At 42.3% G+C, this 18007-nt stretch overlaps 1 protein-coding gene across 1 annotated transcript in view; it reads right to left on the reverse strand.

Moving 5' to 3' along the window:
- Positions 1-15659, reverse strand: part of LOC126184239 (uncharacterized) — a 60595-nt gene extending 44936 nt beyond the window's left edge. Inside the window, exons 1-2 of the mRNA XM_049926608.1 lie at positions 15434-15659; positions 2696-2890 (exon numbers count right to left, since the gene is read on the reverse strand). Coding sequence (XP_049782565.1) covers positions 2696-2890; positions 15434-15490 — 252 coding nt within the window. The 5' untranslated portion in view covers positions 15491-15659. The remainder of the gene's footprint in view (positions 1-2695; positions 2891-15433) is intronic.
- Positions 15660-18007: the final 2348 nt, after the last annotated feature.

Below are 18007 nucleotides of genomic sequence, written 5' to 3' on the forward strand. Positions count from 1 at the left end.
GAAGAAAGCAAATTCACGTTTACAAAATTTGTACATTTAGAGAATGGTTTTGACAGTGTTGACTAGAATACACTTCCTGAAATTGTGGCGGTAGCACAGGTCAAGTATTCGGAGCAAAGGGCTATCTTTACAAGTTGTACGGAAACCAGACTGCAGTTGTAAGAGTCTGAGGAAATTGAAGGATAGCAGTGATTGAGAAGGGAGTGAGGCACTGTTGTAGCCCATCCCCAATGTTATTCAATCTGTACTTTCACCAAACACTGAAAGAAACCGAAGAGGAATATGGAGAGGGGATGAAAGGTCAGGGAGAAGAAAAAAACTTTGAAGTTTGCGATGATACTGTAATTGTCTCAGAAGAGCAAAAGGCTTGGAAGAGCAGCTGTATGGAATGGATGTCTTGAAGTGAGGTTGTAATACAAATAACAAAAGTAAAACAAGGCTAGTGGAATGTAATCAAATTTAGTCAGGCGATGCTGGAGGAATTATATTAGGAATTGAGATAAGGTAACAGATGAGATTTACTACATGGACAGCAAAATAATTGATGATGGACGAGGTAGAGAAGATATAAAATGCAGAATGACTATAGTACGAAAAGCATTTCTGAAGCAGAATTTGTGTTGGCATGTACCGAAGTGAAACGTGGGCGATAAGCAGGTCAGACAAGAAGAGAACAGAAACTTTTGAAATGTGGTGCTACAGAAGAAGGATGCAGATTGTATGCTTATACCAAGCAACTAATGACGTGGTACTGAATCGAAATAAGGAAAAAAAAATAAATGTATGCCACAACTTGGGTAAAAAAAGGGATCGCTTGATAGGACACATCGTTAGACATGATGTAATCGTCATTTGGTAATGAAGGGGAGAGAGAGAGAGAGAGAGAGATACCAAGTGATGGCTCTGAGCACTATGGGACTCAACATCTGAGGTCATCAGTCCCCTAGGACTTAGAACTACCTAAACCTAACTAACCTAAGGACATCACATACATCCATGCCCGAGGCAGGATTCGAACCTGCGACCGTAGCAGTCACGCGGTTCCGGACTGAAATGCCTAGAACCGCACGGCCACCGCGGCCGGCGAGACCAAGTGATGAATAGCGTAAAGGGGTTAAAATGGATTTAGGTTGCAGTAGTTATTCGGAGAATAATCGAAACCAGTGGACAAATCAAACACATTCATACTCCCAAGCCAACTGATAGTGTGTGGTGAAGGGTTGTTGTGGTACCACTAACTGATGCCCCATCCCCTGTTCCACTCGAGAATGGCGCGTGGGAAAAATGATTGTCGGTAAGCCCTTGTATTAGCTTTAATCTCCCGAATTTTCTTGTCGTTGTGATTTTGCGAGATTCATGTTGGGGGAAGTTATATGTTGTCCGACTCTTCCCGGAAAAGTACTCTCTTGAAATTTCAATAATAAACCTCTTCGTGATGCATAACGCATCTCTTGTAGCGTCTCCCACTGGAGTTGAGCACCATTGTAACGCTCTCGCGCCGACCAAACTATCCCGTGACGAAACTCGCCACTATTCTTTGGATCTTCTCTATCTCTGCTATCAGTCCTACCTGGTAAGGGTCCCATATTGATGAACAATACTCAAGAATGGGTCCAACAAGTGCCTTGTAAGCCATTTATTTCGTGGATGAGTTACATTTCCTTAAGGTTTCTCCTATGAATCTTCGTCTGGCATCTGCTTTTCATAATATTAGTTTCATGTGGCCACTCCAATTAAGGTCGCTCTGGATAGTTATTCCGAGATATTTTACGGTAGATACTATTTCCAGCAGTTTCTCATCAACAGTGTAGTTTTACATCAGTAGCTTTCTTTTCCTGTCCACGCGCAATATGTTACATTTACTGATGATCAAGGTCAACTGCCATTCATCAATCCTCTGCAGGTCATTCTACAAATCGATACTGTCCTCTAGCGTTGTACTGCTTTTTGTGTTTCAGGTATTTATGGAACTAAAATAGTATATGATGTAGGAGGGTAAAATGTGTTGGCATAAGCATTTCAGAGGCAAAGAATTCCTTCAGCTATTGGTATTCGAACCCATTACTGGTTGATCAATGTATGACAATTATTTAGAAGGACACCATAAATGACGGGAGACTATGTTGTGTAACTAATTGTTGCGTATGAGACAAGAATCGTTAATACCATAGATTACGCCCTCAACATAGCTACTTATTGTGGAACAATGCAAACACAGAGTGATTCGTCCCACGGCTGCCCCAGAGTTGATGTCTATTCACGTAGAACCACGTACTCAAATAGGGCTTGATAGTGCATTATCCAAAGCTTTATTTTGGTTGTGGCACGTTTTAGCTGTGTCAGACTATTGCACCATAGTAAGATTAAAACAAAATTAGAAATCAGCTGTAGTTGACATTTGACATAGTGTGGGAGACCCCACCAATAGTCGTGCACTGACTCCACCGACACATCACAAAAGCATGATGAGAAAATTATATAAACACAAAAAATGGCATATATTATTCTTACGATGGACATCCGACGTACACAGCATTTGAAGAAATTGGAGTTTCTCCAAATATACTCCTATTAGCGAGGAGATGTACCACAATTTGTCACATAGTGACTTAATTTGAAAGACGAGAAGTATATTCTAGAATGAGAGTGACTTATTTATCAGTTGCATAAGCCTTGCAGAAGGTCTGTTGCTTACCAGTTGATTAAGTTCCTTCAGCAACGAGACTTGAACGGACTCTTTCATCTGCTCCACGAAGCTCTCCGTCATAGCGCGGACATGTTCAAAGTTATCGATCAAGAAACGTTTCTCTTCATTTATCTTCTGCAGTATAACCTCTTTTGATATCTTATTTTTTGCCGGTTCTCCTTCTTCAGATTCAGTTTCCACATCCTGAAAGGAAGCATGAGACAAAGTTTTAATTACGCAGAAACTCATTACATTAAGTACAGTCCACAGGAGCAAACATTTGCATTGATTCATGTCCTATGGCTGCTTCCGAAACTCATGTATCGGTCTAACTTAATTTAACTGCAAACACGGCATAGCCTACATGAAGCAACATAAAGAAACGAAAATACACTCCTGGAAATTGAAATAAGAACACCGTGAATTCATTGTCCCAGGAAGGGGAAACTTAATTGACACATTCCTGGGGTCAGATACATCACATGATCACACTGACAGAACCACAGGCACATAGACACAGACAACAGAGCATGCACAATGTCGGCACTAGTACAGTGTATATCCACCTTTCGCAGCAATGCAGGCTGCTGTTCTCCCATGGAGACGATCGTAGAGATGCTGGATGTAGTCCTGTGGAACGGCTTGCCATGCCATTTCCACCTGGCGCCTCAGTTGGACCAGCGTTCGTGCTGGACGTGCAGACCGCGTGAGACGACGCTTCATCCAGTCCCAAACATGCTCAATGGGGGACAGATCCGGAGATCTTGCTGGCCAGGGTAGTTGACTTACACCTTCTAGAGCACGTTGGGTGGCACGGGATACATGCGGACGTGCATTGTCCTGTTGGAACAGCAAGTTCCCTTGCCGGTCTAGGAATGGTAGAACGATGGGTTCGATGACGGTTTGGATGTACCGTGCACTATTCAGTGTCCCCTCGACGATCACCAGGGGTGTACGGCCAGTGTAGGAGATCGCTCCCCACACAATGATGCCGGGTGTTGGCCCTGTGTGCCTCGGTCGTATGCAGTCCTGACTGTGGCGCTCACCTGCACGGCGCCAAACACGCATACGACCATCATTGGCACCAAGGCAGAAGCGACTCTCATCGCTGAAGACGACACGTCTCCATTCGTCCCTCCATTCACGCCTGTCGCGACACCACTGGAGGCGGGCTACACGATGTTGGGGCGTGAGCGGAAGACGGCCTAACGGTGTGCGGGACCGTAGCCCAGCTTCATGGAGACGGTTGCGAATGGTCCTCACCGATACCCCAGGAGCAACAGTGTTCCTAATTTGCTGGGAAGTGGCGGTGCGGTCCCCTACGGCACTGCGGTCGTGGCGTGCATCCGTGCGTCGCTCAAAGTCCGTCAACTGCACATACGGTTCACGTCCACGCTGTCGCGGCATGCTACCAGTGTTAAAGACTGCGATGGAGCTCCGTATGCCACGGCAAACTGGATGACACTGACGGCGGCGGTGCACAAATGCTGCGCAGCTAGCGCCATTCGACGGCCAACACCGCGGTTCCTGGTGTGTCCGCTGTGCCGTTTGTGTGATCATTGCTTGTACAGCCCTCTCGCAGTGTCCGGAGCAAGTATGGTGGGTCTGACACACCGGTGTCAATGTGTTCTTTTTTCCATTTCCAGGAGTGTAGAACTAAACGTACTTTATGTGCAAATAACTTTAAAATCTGCTTTGCACTAAAGAGCACTATTTAAATCCACTGCAGTTGTCTTTGTATATTAAACCAATCCCACGAAATCTCAGGATGCGTTATGTACTTTAAATCGTAGGCTAAAAAACCAGGGAAGTGTAGTGATCCATCATTCAGATCTACATACGACCTGTAGGTGTGACATGAATGGGTTTTCTCCCAAGCACACACCTCCAACATTCCTATTTTTCGTAAAGTATTTTTTTCTGTTTAAGGAACAAGTAACACAGTCAATGGCTCCGCTCATTAGGGTAACATGCTGTGATAATATGTGTATGTCTCTGTCACCAACTCAATAACAGATAAACCTTGATCCTAAAGAAAAAAGATTCGTCCTACTGACTTCTCTGCTGACGTGTCGATGGTAGCGTCGGTAAAAGATGTGTATTATTTTTGTTATCTAGCTACGTACAATTAAGAACATCGAAATGTTTGACAGAATTGCTGTTACGAAATCCTAAACCGCAAAAATGAATCATACATAACGTAACTGTTATTCCACGACGATTTGTATCATCATTTTATAATCAGTGATTGAATGTGTTCATCATACAGCTCTTGCGGTTTCGTTTCGTGCTATACTTGTTATTCAACAAAAAATTCCTGTGCGATATCTCTTCTGCAGGATCTGTAACTGAATTTTAATAACGAAATGTATCCTAAAACTGCAAATACTATTATACACCAGCTGTACAAATGATTAGCGACAGATGGATATATGTGTGTTAGAGATGGAGTGGGACCCGGTTCTCCCGCTTAATCCGAGCAGCCGCCTAAAAAACTTTGGCTATCCGTGCACTCTTCGCAGAGCGACTCATATTTCATGTCTGAAGGACATTACTTTAGACTGTACGGGCATTGAACAATACAGACATTATCAACCTGTATTTCAGACCACGGCAAGGCAAAACGACGAGAGTAACAGTGTTTCTCCTAGTGCGGGAATCACCAGAATGGGACATAGACACAACGGCAAACGGAACTTCGCGTCAGTCCCGGAGGCGAGCATGGATAGTCAAAGTAGTTAAGGTGACCACTCGCGTTAAATGGAGAATCCGGGTTCTAGTTCCGGTCTGGTACAGTTTTTCATCTGCCGCTAATCATTTGTACAGCTGGTGTAGAATCGTATGAGCAATTTGAGAATGAATTCCTTTAATTTAATATGACTGTAGACCCTCGGCAGTGTGTTCCTTCAGACATACATGCATGAATGGCTGAAGTACATTGCGTTACACTATACAGACACTGAACAATACAGAGATTTCTAACCCCAATTTGAACAGTTTGTGAAAAATGGTAGAATCCCAAAGACAGCTATCAAGAAAATACATGCATACATCCCAAGGAAAATCCCGACTGTTTCGAGTACGAGTCATCGCCCTACACCATACTTTTTGTGCAATATTTTCACCAGAGGAAAAATGTTCCTATCGGAGCACAAAAAATGCTTATATGCACCTGTTTTAAAAGACCGACTGAAAAATGGGGTATCAGCTGCCTCATTCTAGCGTCCTCAGTACATTTAAAAATGTTCCCTAAAATTTTGGTATTTAGCGATTTTTCCTACCCCGATGAACCATGGACCTTGCCGTTGGTGGGGAGGCTTGCGTGCCTCAGAAATACAGATGGCCGTACCGTAGGTGCAACCATAACGGAGGGGTATCTGTTGAGAGGCCAGACAAACGTGTGGTTCCTGAAGAGGGGCAGCAGCCTTTTCAGTAGTTGCAGGAGCAACAGTCTGGATGATTGACTGATCTGGCCTTGCAACACTAACCAAAACGGCCTTGCTGTGCTGGTACTACGAACGGCTGAAAGCAAGGGGAAACTACAGACGTAATTTTTCCCGAGGGCATGCACCTTTACTGTATGGTTAAATCATGATAGCGTCCTCTTGGGTAAAATATTCCGGAGGTAAATTAGTCCCCCATTCGGATTTCCGGGCGGGGACTACTCAAGAGGACGTCGTCATCAGGAGAAAGAAAACGCGTTCTACGGATCGGAGCGTGGAATGCCAGATCACTTAATCGGACAGGCAGGTTAGAAAATTTAAAAAGGGAAATGGATAGGTTGAAGTTAAATATAGTGGGAATTAGCGAAGTTCGGTGGCAGGAGGAACAAGACTTTTGGTCATGTGAATACAGGGTTATAAATACAAAATCAAATAGGGGTAATGCAGGAGTAGGTTTAATAATGAATAAAAAAATAGGAGTGCGGGTAAGCTACTACCAACAGCGTAGTGAACGCATTATTGTGGCCAAGATAGACACTAAGCCCATGCCTACTACAGTAGTACAAGTCTATATGCCAACTAGCTCTGCAGATGATGAAGAAATTGTTGAAATGTATGATGAGATAAAAGAAATTATTCAGGTTGTGAAGGGAGACGAAAATTTAATAGTCATGAGTGACTGGAATTGGAGAGTAGGAAAAGGGAGAGAAGGAAACATAGTGGGTGAATATGGATTGGGGGAGAGAAATGAAAGAGGAAGCCGTCTGGTAGAATTTTGCACAGAGCATAACTTAATCATAGCTAACACTTGGTTCAAGAATCATAAAAGGAGGTTGTATGCATGGAAGAATCCTGGACATACTAGAAGGTATCAGATAGATTATATAATGGTAAGACAGAGATTTAGGAACCAGGTTTTAAATTGTAAGACATTTCAGGGGCAGATGTGGACTCTGACCACAATCTATTGGTTATGAACTGTAGATTAAAATTGAAGAAACTGCAAAAAGGTGGGAATTTAAGGAGATGGGACCTGGATAAACTGACTAAACCAGAGGTTGTACAGAGTTTCAGGGAGAGCATAAGGGAACAATTGACAGGAATGCGGGAAAGAAATACAGTAGAAGAAGAATGGGTAGCTGTGAGGGATGAAGCAGTGAAGGCAGCAGAGGATCAAGTAGGTAAAAAGAAGAGAGATAGTAGAAATCCTTGGGTAACAGAGGAAATATTGAATTTAGTTGATGAAAGGAGAAAATATAAAAACGCAGTAAATGAAGCAGGCAAAAGGGAATACAAACGTCTCAAAAATGAGATCGACAGGAAGTGCAAAATGGCTAAGCAGGGATGGCTAGAGGACAAATGTAAGGCTGTAGAGGCTTATCTCACTAGGGGTAAGATAGATACTGCCTACAGGAAAATTAAAGAGACGTTTGGAGAAAAGAGAGCCATTTGTATGAATATCAAGAGCTCAGTTGGAAACCCAGTTCTTAGCAAAGAAGGGAAAGCAGAAAGGTGGAAGGAGTATATAGGGCGATGTGCTTGAGGACAATATTATGGAAATGGAAGAGGATGTAGATGAAGATGAAATGAGAGATACGATACTGCGTGGAGTGTTTGACAGAGCACTGAAAGACCTGAGTCGAAACAAGGCCCCGGGAGTAGACAACATTCCATTGGAACTACTGACGGCCATGGGAGAGCCAGTCCTGACAAAACTCTACCATCTGGTGAGCAAGACGTATGAGACAGGTGAATTCCCTCGGACTTCAAGAAGAATATAGTAATTCCAGTCCCAAAGAAAGCAGGTGTTGACAGATGTGTAAATTACCGAACTATCAGTTTAATAAGTCACAGCTGCAAAATACTAACGCGAATTCTTTACAGACGAATGGAAAAGCAGGTAGAAGTTGACGTCGGGGAAGATCAGTTAGGATCCCGAAGAAATGTTAGAACACGTGAGGCAATACTGACTCTACGACTTATCTTAGAAGATAGATTAAGGAAAGGCAAACCTACGTTTCTAGCATGTATAGACTTAGAGAGAGCTTTTGACAATGTTGACTGGAATACTCTCTTTCAAATTCTGAAGGTGTCAGGGGTAAAATACAGGGAGCGAAAGGCTATTTACAATTTGTACAGAAACCAGATGGCAGATATAAGAGTCGAGGGGCAGGAAAGGGAAACAGCGGTTGGGAAGGGAGTGAGACAGGGCTGTAGCCTGTCCCCTATGTCATTCAATCTGTATATTGAGCAAGCAGTAAAGGAAACATAATAGAAATTCGGAGTAGGTATTAAAGTCATTGGAGAAGAAATAAAGACTTTGATGTTCACCGATGACATTGTAATTCTGTCAGAGACAGCAAAGGACTTGGAAGAGCAGTTGAACGGAATGGACAGTGTCTTGAAAGGAGGATATAAGATGAACATCAATAAAAGTAAAACGAGGATAATGGAATGTGGTCGAATTAAGTCAGGTGATGCTGAGGGAATTAGATGATTAGAAATGAAACACTTAAAGTAGTAAAGGGGTTTTGCTATATGGGGAGAAAAATAACTGATGATGGTCGATGTAGAGAGGATATAAAATGTAGACTGGCAATGGCAAGGAGAGCGTTTCTGGAGAAGAGAAATTTTTTAACATCGAGTATAGATTTAAGTGTCAGGAAGTCGTTTCTGGAAGTATTTGTATGGAGTGTAGCCATGTATGGAAGTGAAACATGGACGATAACTAGTTTGGACAAGAAGAGAATAGAAGCTTTCGAAATGTGGTGCAACAGACGAATGCTGAAGATTAGATGGGTAGATCACATAACTAATGAGGAGGTATTGAATAGAACTGGGGAGGAGTTTGTGGCTCAACTTGACAAGAAGAAGGGACCGGTTGGTAGGACATGTTCTTAGGCATCAAGGGATCACAAATTTAGCATTGGAGGGCAGCGTGGAGGGTAAAAATCGTAGAGGGAGACCAAGATATGAATATACTAAGCAGATTCAGAAGGATGTAGGTTGAAGTAAGTACTGGGAGATGAAGAAGCTTGCACAGGATAGAGTAGCATGGAGAGCTGCATCAAACCAGTCTCAGGACTGAAGACAACAACAACAGCGCTTTTTATGCTGAGAGAGAAGAAGACAGTGGGAAAGAGAAGGAAAAGTAATAAACACTGGAAGATAGTAGGCAGTGGTTGTGGCATAGGAAGAGCGAAGGAGTCAATGGCAGTGTGAGAGAAAGAAAGGGGCATAGCGGCAGTGGAACATAGTTCACTCTGACAGAACAGTGCTGGGAAAAGAGGGAAGTAGACAGTGCTAATGGGAGAGGAATAAGGAGAATTAGAAAGTAGAGTAGGGTGAGAGTTAGTGATAATGAGAGATGGAGTCTACGACAATGAGAACGAGGAAGAGAGGTAGTGACACTGACAAGAGACAGATGCAGTGGGAAGGAATGAACGAGATAGAAGCAGTAAGAGAGATCAAGAGGGAGGTAGTGACAGTGAGGAGAGTGTAGTAGTAGGACAGAACGAAGGGGACTAGCTGTGAGACAGGAGATACTCCCACAATCTCCCCAAACTGTAACTCGCTCACATCCACTAGTCCATCGCCGCACTCTTAAATCACTCAGACCCATCCACTCCCATTTGTCCATTCTCACTGATTAATTCAGCGCAACTTTTAACTGTCACTGTCTCCTGTCTTACTACCACAGTAGGACATCCAGCAACCATGTCAATTAACCAGCTTGCATAGGGGCCAGAGGTGGACCAAGGCGTTATTGACTTGCTCAATTTGTCAAGCTCTTTCTCTTGAATAAATCATCCATTTTTTCTGAAATAGTAATCGTTTGTTTGCCTGCACATGTAAATCGTGTCTACCAATTTCCGCACCATCCACTCGGATACACCCTTCGTTTTTTAGTGTATTTTTCTCTCTAAACGACCGTGCGGGACGGTGTCAAATGCCTTCCTGAAGTCAGTACTGGAAAAAATTTTCTCTAGAAGCCGTGATTTTCTAAGTACTAAAGAAAAACATAAAAAATTAACCTTTAAATGACCCCTCCCACCGGTCGGCATTTTTAGTATGTAATTTATAACACTCCCTCCCATCGAAAATTCCTGGCAGATTAAAAATGTGTGCCGGACCGAGACTCGAACTCGGGACCTTCGCCTTTCACGGGGAAGTGCTCTACCATCTGCGCTACCCAAGCACGACTCACGCCCCCTCCTCACATCCTTACTTCCGCCAGTACCTCGTCTCCTACTTTCCAATCTTTACAGAAGCTCTCCTGCGAACCTTGCAGAACTTGCACTCCTGGAAGAAAGGATATTGCGGAGACGTGGCTTAGCCACAGCCTGGTGGATGTTTCCAGAATTAGATTTTCACTCTGCAGCGGAGTGTGCGCTGATATGAAACTACCTGGCACATTAGAACTGTGGTAGAGCACTTGCCCGTGAAAGGCAAAGATCCCTAGTTCGAGTCTCGGTCCGGCACACTGTTTTAATCTGCCAGAAAGTTTCATATCAGCGCACACTTCGCTGCAGAGTGAAAATCTCATTCTGGAAACATGCACCAGGCTGTGGGAAAGCCATGTCTCCGCAATATCCTTTCTTCCAGGAGTGCTAGTTCTGCAAGGTTCGCAGGAGAGCTCCTGTGAAGTTTGGAAAGTAGGAAACGAGGTACTGGCGGAAGTAAGGCTGTGAGGACGTGGCGTGAGTCGTGCTTGAGTAGTTCAGATGGTAGAGCACTTGCGCGTGAAAGGCAAAGGTCCCGAGTTCGAGTCTCGGTCCGGCGCACAGTTTTAATCTGCCAGGAAGTTTCATATCAGGGCACACTTCACTGCAGAGTGAAAATCTCATTCTGGACTCCCTCCCACCAATGTACAAAAATTTGACACTGCACGAGATTTTCCCCTATTTGATCTTTTTTGGTCTTCGCTGACTGGGCTATCAAGTAAATTATCAAGTTTTTTCGCTATATGCATCGTAAGAATATATCGTAGAAATTCAGACAGTTGCTGTGCGTCGCCGTCTTCGAATCCACGGCTTGGATTTGGTACCAAAAGCCATGTAGTTCGGGTTTTGTCAAGAACCGCCCATGAATTAAATGGTGCCTCGAAAAACCCCTTAAGGCACACTATAGATTACATCTAATGCAAAAAGAACCAACCAGTTTGCACCATTTGCCTAAGCTGAAGGTAGCACGTAATATTCAAAAGTTAACCATGTACTGTAGGACTGTTACAGTAAGATGATCTTTCCATTGGGTATGTTAATTGTCCCTAGCCCAAAGGCTATCTAGAACACTTGACCTTCCCTTTCTGTCAGCCCAGAAAAATCTCGATCTTATGTGTGGCGTTTGGAACATACTAGCTAGCGCGTGCTATGGCATGCCTAATGATTTTCAAAGCAAGTCATGCCAGTACACTGGCGTAAAATTGCCGTTTATGGTAATTTTTCAAGTACCAGTACAGAAAGTCTTTTTCCACAAATATGGGTACCATTCTTTGCTCACAAACAATCATGATGGAGTAATATGCGAATGTACCATCTACAGATTTTCTACCTGATGACACCTAGATATAATGACGGTATATATTATGGTGCAGCAACATTCGAAAAACTTATCAGATTGGTATCTGTTTCACGCTCTAGTCGTGTTGTGCTGTTGGCGGTGTTACGATCAATAACTTTTAAAATATGTTTTTCTATATATGGCAGGATAGTCTGTACCTGTACTTTGAAATGGATAATGCTAATGTAAAAGCGGATACATTTGTAGGAATCTATAAGAAATTGGTCTGCATATTGCCATGTGTGTTGCTTATCTCTTTATAGCTACTGTAGTACCCTAGATATCCACGATCTACTCACCCCGCTCACACAGAAAATTTTTTCTGCAGTATCAGTACAGAATCAACATTTCATGTGCCATTTTGCAAATCTGCGCACGTTACGTAAAATCGATAAAACATATATAGTAAGTTGCCAGTTTTTTATTACTCAGCATTACGCCTCACCTACATAAAAGCGGACGTTGTAGCTACTGCACCAAACACAGTAAATGCAAATGACACTGTTGCAGACGATATCCTCCAGCATCCTACATCGGAAAGGCTTTCTTTAGTGTAAGTGACGATGAGTGAGCGTGGAGTGTTCCCTTTGTCGATAATTATAGAAGAAACGTGTGTGAAACCCGGCACCAGAACATAGCTTACTACTTTCGAAGGAAGGAAGATTAGCGTTAAATGTCCCATCGACGACGAATTATCACAGATGAAGCACAAGCTCAGATTGAGTGAGGAGATCGGCCGTGTCCGTCTCAGATTTGCCTTCAGTGATTTAGGGAAACCACGAAAAATGTAATTGTGGACGGCTGAACGGGATTTTGAACCGCCATCCACCCGAATACGAGTTCAGTGCGCTGAATAATGCATAATGCGTTACGTTGTTTGGTCAGTAGTGATGCCACTGAAGAGACCAACGCGCTTCAAGATCCCCTCTGATGAACGGAACACCTACAAAATACCACAGGACCTCACTCCACAAGCGCTTAATGCAGGACGTATCTGGAAAGTCTGATCAAGAACGTTACGACACCATCTGTGTTTAACTCATAGATCAAATATTGACCTTGAAAAATCCTTCTGATATGAAGATTCTAATCAGTTACTTCCGAGTCGAGCGCCGTCACAAGTGTGTCTTAGAGGCCTCAGTTACGTAAAGGAGTATCAACAATGGGTTACAGTCGTTCTCAAAGCTTACTTGTCTAGCACCCTCACTAACAGTTTCTGGCTGTATCAGCTAGTGTTTACATATTAGGAATTCGTACCTGTAATGCACCATGCCTTCCGTGACACACTTCATGAAGTTCCAGCCTCTGTTATTGATGACTAGTGCAGCTGTACTCTCAAATAGCTCCCTGTAGCTGAACTGCCGCACTCATGTGAGCGCCGCACAGCCGAAGCAAACAAGGAACAGCTGTGGAAACATTTCCTTATATCGAGAGCCTCTACATGCGACGTACTCTCATTCTGTCCAAGTTTTCACAAGGTCTCTGACGTAAATCTACAATTTACACTCTGAACGGATTAAGTATCCTATGACGAACTAAAATATCCCTAACGATTTGCAAAAAAATTGCTAAATATAGGTTTAGTGGTAACTTGAATTTAGGGAACATTCAGTGTTGCGCTCACAGCCAAGGTTCCTTAAATTTTTCACTGTTACTGAAGCATTTGCTTTCCCTCCATTTTGCGCCAGCCTTGCTACTTTCGATCAACATTCTAGGAGTTCGTACGATAAAGCATGAGCCTAGCGAGTCTAGGACAACGGTATATCCACTGATGCTTTCCTCTAATATTTCTAGAAGAGCGACATGTTTGAACTGAAGGTTATCTTCCTGACAACTAGATTAAATAAAGTATGGACTATATTATGCAGGGCAGTATGTTGTTGTCTCTCACTTAACATAGTTCCGAAATGCAGAGAGTTTCTTCAGTATTTACCAGCATTGGAGGTCTGTTTCGAAGCTTTTTGAAAGTTCCCCCCACCCCCCTCCCACTGCATGCCCGGACGGGCAGTTTTAAACAGCCAAAAGTAATAACTATGATTTAGAAGTTCAACAGTGCTGCAGGCAAGGTCAACTGTAAGAGGACTATGTAGTTATTTCTTCTGCAGCTTGTGTTGCATTAACTATACTTCAAGAGCCATTAGGAAGGAATAAATATGTCGACCCTCCGACATTAGTAATTAAGATTTATTCATAAGTATTGCACTGAATATGTACATCTACGTACATATTCAACAACCAACTGGGCTGTGTGAAGCGGAGGACATTTCTTACCAATAGTAAGTCCTATCACATTCGCACATTCAACTACAGAAAAATGACTACCTACATTTCTTTGCATGAGCCTTCATCTCTAAGATTCTTAAGGTTTCTACTTGAGCTATACAATTGTAGAGGTAGAATTTCCGTAGTCTACTCTATACAGAACCGAGTTTCTCGAGTGAAACGTATTGTTTCTTCCAAGGGTTAACCTTTAAATTCCATGAGCATCTCTGTTAGACTTTCGAGTGGGCTACAAAGGCCAACTGAACTCGTTCAATTTAGGGCTACTAAGCCACTTCATAACTTCTAACGTCTTTTATGCGACGTTCTTAACACATTCGTCCAACTTTTCGCCAGGAAACTTACAACAACAAATCTATATCTTCCATTCACCTCCGTAACATTGATTTTTGGATTCCTCTCATTTCATATCGCTTGTTAGTATTACTCCCAAAAATTTATACGATTGATGCTCTTCGGAGGTTCGCCACTAATCTTGTCACCGGACCGGGTACTATAAGTTTCTCTCTCTTTATTACGAGAATTATCTTCCTCTTGTTATTGTAAGGCATTTTCACTAAATATTTCTTTAACAATTGATTGAGACCATTCGGGAATAATTTACTTTGGAGACTCACAGATGTGCTTTAAAAACTCCAGATAAGTATTATTATTATCAGTATCACATTCTCACTTAACTATGATCACATAAGTGAATATTTTTGACGTTATTACGACTGAAGAAAGTTTTTTCATTCGGACGTAGCCCACATGTCTCCAAAACTTTCTGGCCATCTATTGTACCGATTAGAACGTAGTCGAATAAAACAGTCATCGTGGCTATCAACTCGTAAACAAAAACTTCAAATTATCCTTTACGTACAAACGTGAAAATTTCACAAAATTACATTTTTTGTATTGTAGATCATTATCTCACTACAGTTTAAATAGACATCGAGATGATAGATTTTAAGTTGTGGTGAAAATGAAGCATTATGCGAACATAAAGGCTTTTTTGTGTTATCTTATTTCTTTATATGGGCGAAACACACAGAAAATACAAGGTTCTACGAGTCCAATGTGTAGATCGCGATATATCATGCTGACAAATCACCCTGCGCTCCAAATAACAACGCGTGTATGTAGTTGTGACTAATCACTGGTGAGATAATTATGGTTAAGGAAAAAATCGTTCATTTTAAGCAGTAGCATGAACAACAGCAACAACACGCTGGTCCATCATGCAAGTAGTTATTTTTGTCTGCTCAGTACCAGCAACATTTTAGTTACCATTTCACCTTTGCGTCGAATGTTCGATACAAACTGAAAATAGGTACTTGCTGTAATTGTAGCTTAGAATGCTGAGGAAAATCACGCTTAACCTCATACCCTGTAAGATATGTTTGCTGCTACTGTCGTGACGCTCCATAGATACAGCGGAAAGGCCAAATGGAATGTTGACATGTTATTCGAGAGAACTTACCTGCGAAGTAACGAGCAGCGCAGAGATGAGGACGAGAGCGAACACCTTTACAAACATGCCGTGTATACTACGCCGATTGAAGGTGCCCGTAAAGAGAAGCGTGAGCAGATAAGACGCCGGCTCTGCTCCAGAAGTCCACGTAACATGTGCTGATAGGACAACGCTGGCACGGCGGGAGTGCTACTAATCGCTTGCCATCAAGTCCCGCTATCTGCCGCCAGCTGTATGTCGTGGCTCCGGCGCACAGCGACACGTCACCCGTGCTCTATTCAAGATGCCGCAAGCCTCCCTGCTAACAGTGGCTGAAGCGAGGTCAGTGTTGTGTTAAACCCCGCGGAGGTAGCACGTTCGAATCCTGGCGTTGCAAGAATTTTTTTACCGTCAGAAATTAGCTTCCGAGAGACGGGGAAACGATTGCATACTAATCTTCATTTTCAGCCTGAGCGCCAATGCTCTGTGTTAAATACAAAATGTCCTTGCAATGTTTCAAAGGAGCAAGGGCATTTTATTAGCCGGAAAGAGGAACCAGAATGGCAGCACCGTCGTGTTAACACCTCAGAGTCAGAAAAAAACGGAGACACCAACTGCATACAGTCTGACTTTTTTATCAGCGGTGTGAAAACGAGACCCTCTAGCAATCACACAATGGATTTTTGTAGGAATTTTCATAGCCTAACGAAGGAAGACAAATGAACACCCTAAATCGCTCCAGGCAAATGCCGGGATGGTTCCTTTCAAAAGGCACGGCCGACTTCCTTCCCCATCCTTCCCTATCCGATAAGACCGATGACCTCGCTGTCTGGTCTCCTCCCCCCAAAACAACCAACCAACAAATGAACGCCGGCCGGTGTGGCTGAGCGGTTCTAGGCGCTTCAGTCTGCAACCGCGCGACCGCTACGGTCGCAGGTTCGAATCCTGCCTCGGGCATGGATGTGTGTGATGTCCTTAGGTTAGTTAGGTTTAAGTAGTTCTAAGTTCTAGGGGACTGATGACCTCAGATGTTAAGTCCCATAGTGCTCACAGCCATTTGAACCATTTTTGAACAAATGAACATTTGGGATATCACAATGATCACCGTGAGAGGTAGCTCTGCAAATAAAAGATTAAATTGCTCAAAAGAACCATAGAAATTAAGAAAAATTTAATACTTGACACGAGGGAAAATTGAAATATTTTACGAACAGCTGCTGCTAGCTTTGTAAATGAAGAGTGAAAAGTTACACTGCAGCTAAAACTGCGGAATTTTTTCTTTCATGTTGAAAAAATAAATTAAATATCAAATTACATTATAAACGGAAACTTCTCTGCTTTTCTTGATAGGCATGCACTTAATAATAATAGAATATCGACCAATTCTGAGATATTTTGTGTTTGCTGGTTTCTGAACAAAAGCTGAAAATAAAGAGAGTCAAATATTTTGTAAAATGACTTGCTTAAAAGTAAGAAGTAAAATAGATTAGAGAAGCATTTGACATGCCTTTAAATGATACTCTAAATCATGTACAGAAAATGTCGCGCGTCAAATATTTTATTTCTTACTTTTATACGAATCATTCCACAAAACATTTGACAGCTTTCCTTTTTTCAATTTTTTTTAAAATTACAAATAGATCCCTGTCACGCTCTACGCTAAATGCTCAGCAGAAATTAAACTCTGATCGGTACTTTTGCTTGACATAATACTTGATACACTTCCACCTTCCGTTTGTTCACAATATAGTACGTGTGAATCCATGTATCGTTTACATAAATGGCTAGGCATTTATAGTCCAGCTTATCATTTGTTCATAACAGTGGTTCACCGTTTGGAGACAATCATTTGCTTAACATTGTACCTATTAAAGTGAAATCATCTAAATAGACATTTTTAGTTTCATTACTAACCTTGTAGTTCAGATCGGCGGTGAGATAGAAGGTGTTAAGTTTTCATAGAGCTAGCATTCTTTCTGAATTTTTCTCAAATTTCCTCCTAACAATATATTTATGCGTGTATTCGAAAGCTATGTACTCAAACTCCAGTTCCCATCAGCATCCTATTCCTCCTTCCGTAATTTTCTCGCTACCAATTTACTCAGCTTTAAGATACTCGTTGCCAATTTATTGAATGGTGTTAATTTTAAGACAATGCACCTGTGCGCCAAAGATATTTTCCGCTAAAATTTTCCATTTTTGTACGGTATGCTCTGTTACGTGCTAGAATAGGATTATTCCTACTCACATAGTCAACTAATTTTCCGCTATAGTTGGGAATTCTGTTTACTTTGTCAAATAATACACTGATGATAAGGGTTCGTCTGTTGGATGGGAATGTTAAAGCCCCGTGACCCGACTGGCCCTATTCGAGAGTAGGCATCAGTTTCCTACCTCTACCTTCCTTTCATTACTATAAACTTCCACAACAACACAAACAAAACGATTCACTGAAAAATATTAATCACAGTCATTCAAATAGCGGCGGTTCACTATTAACCTAATGTGACATTTTCCATAACATCAGAGTATACACCTCACACTAAAAAGACGTGCACACTCAGCGAACCACTAAACTAAGAAATCACGAGTAACAAATACAGA

The sequence above is a fragment of the Schistocerca cancellata genome, chromosome 4 (assembly GCF_023864275.1).
Source record: "Schistocerca cancellata isolate TAMUIC-IGC-003103 chromosome 4, iqSchCanc2.1, whole genome shotgun sequence".
NCBI classification, from domain to species: domain Eukaryota; kingdom Metazoa; phylum Arthropoda; class Insecta; order Orthoptera; family Acrididae; genus Schistocerca; species Schistocerca cancellata.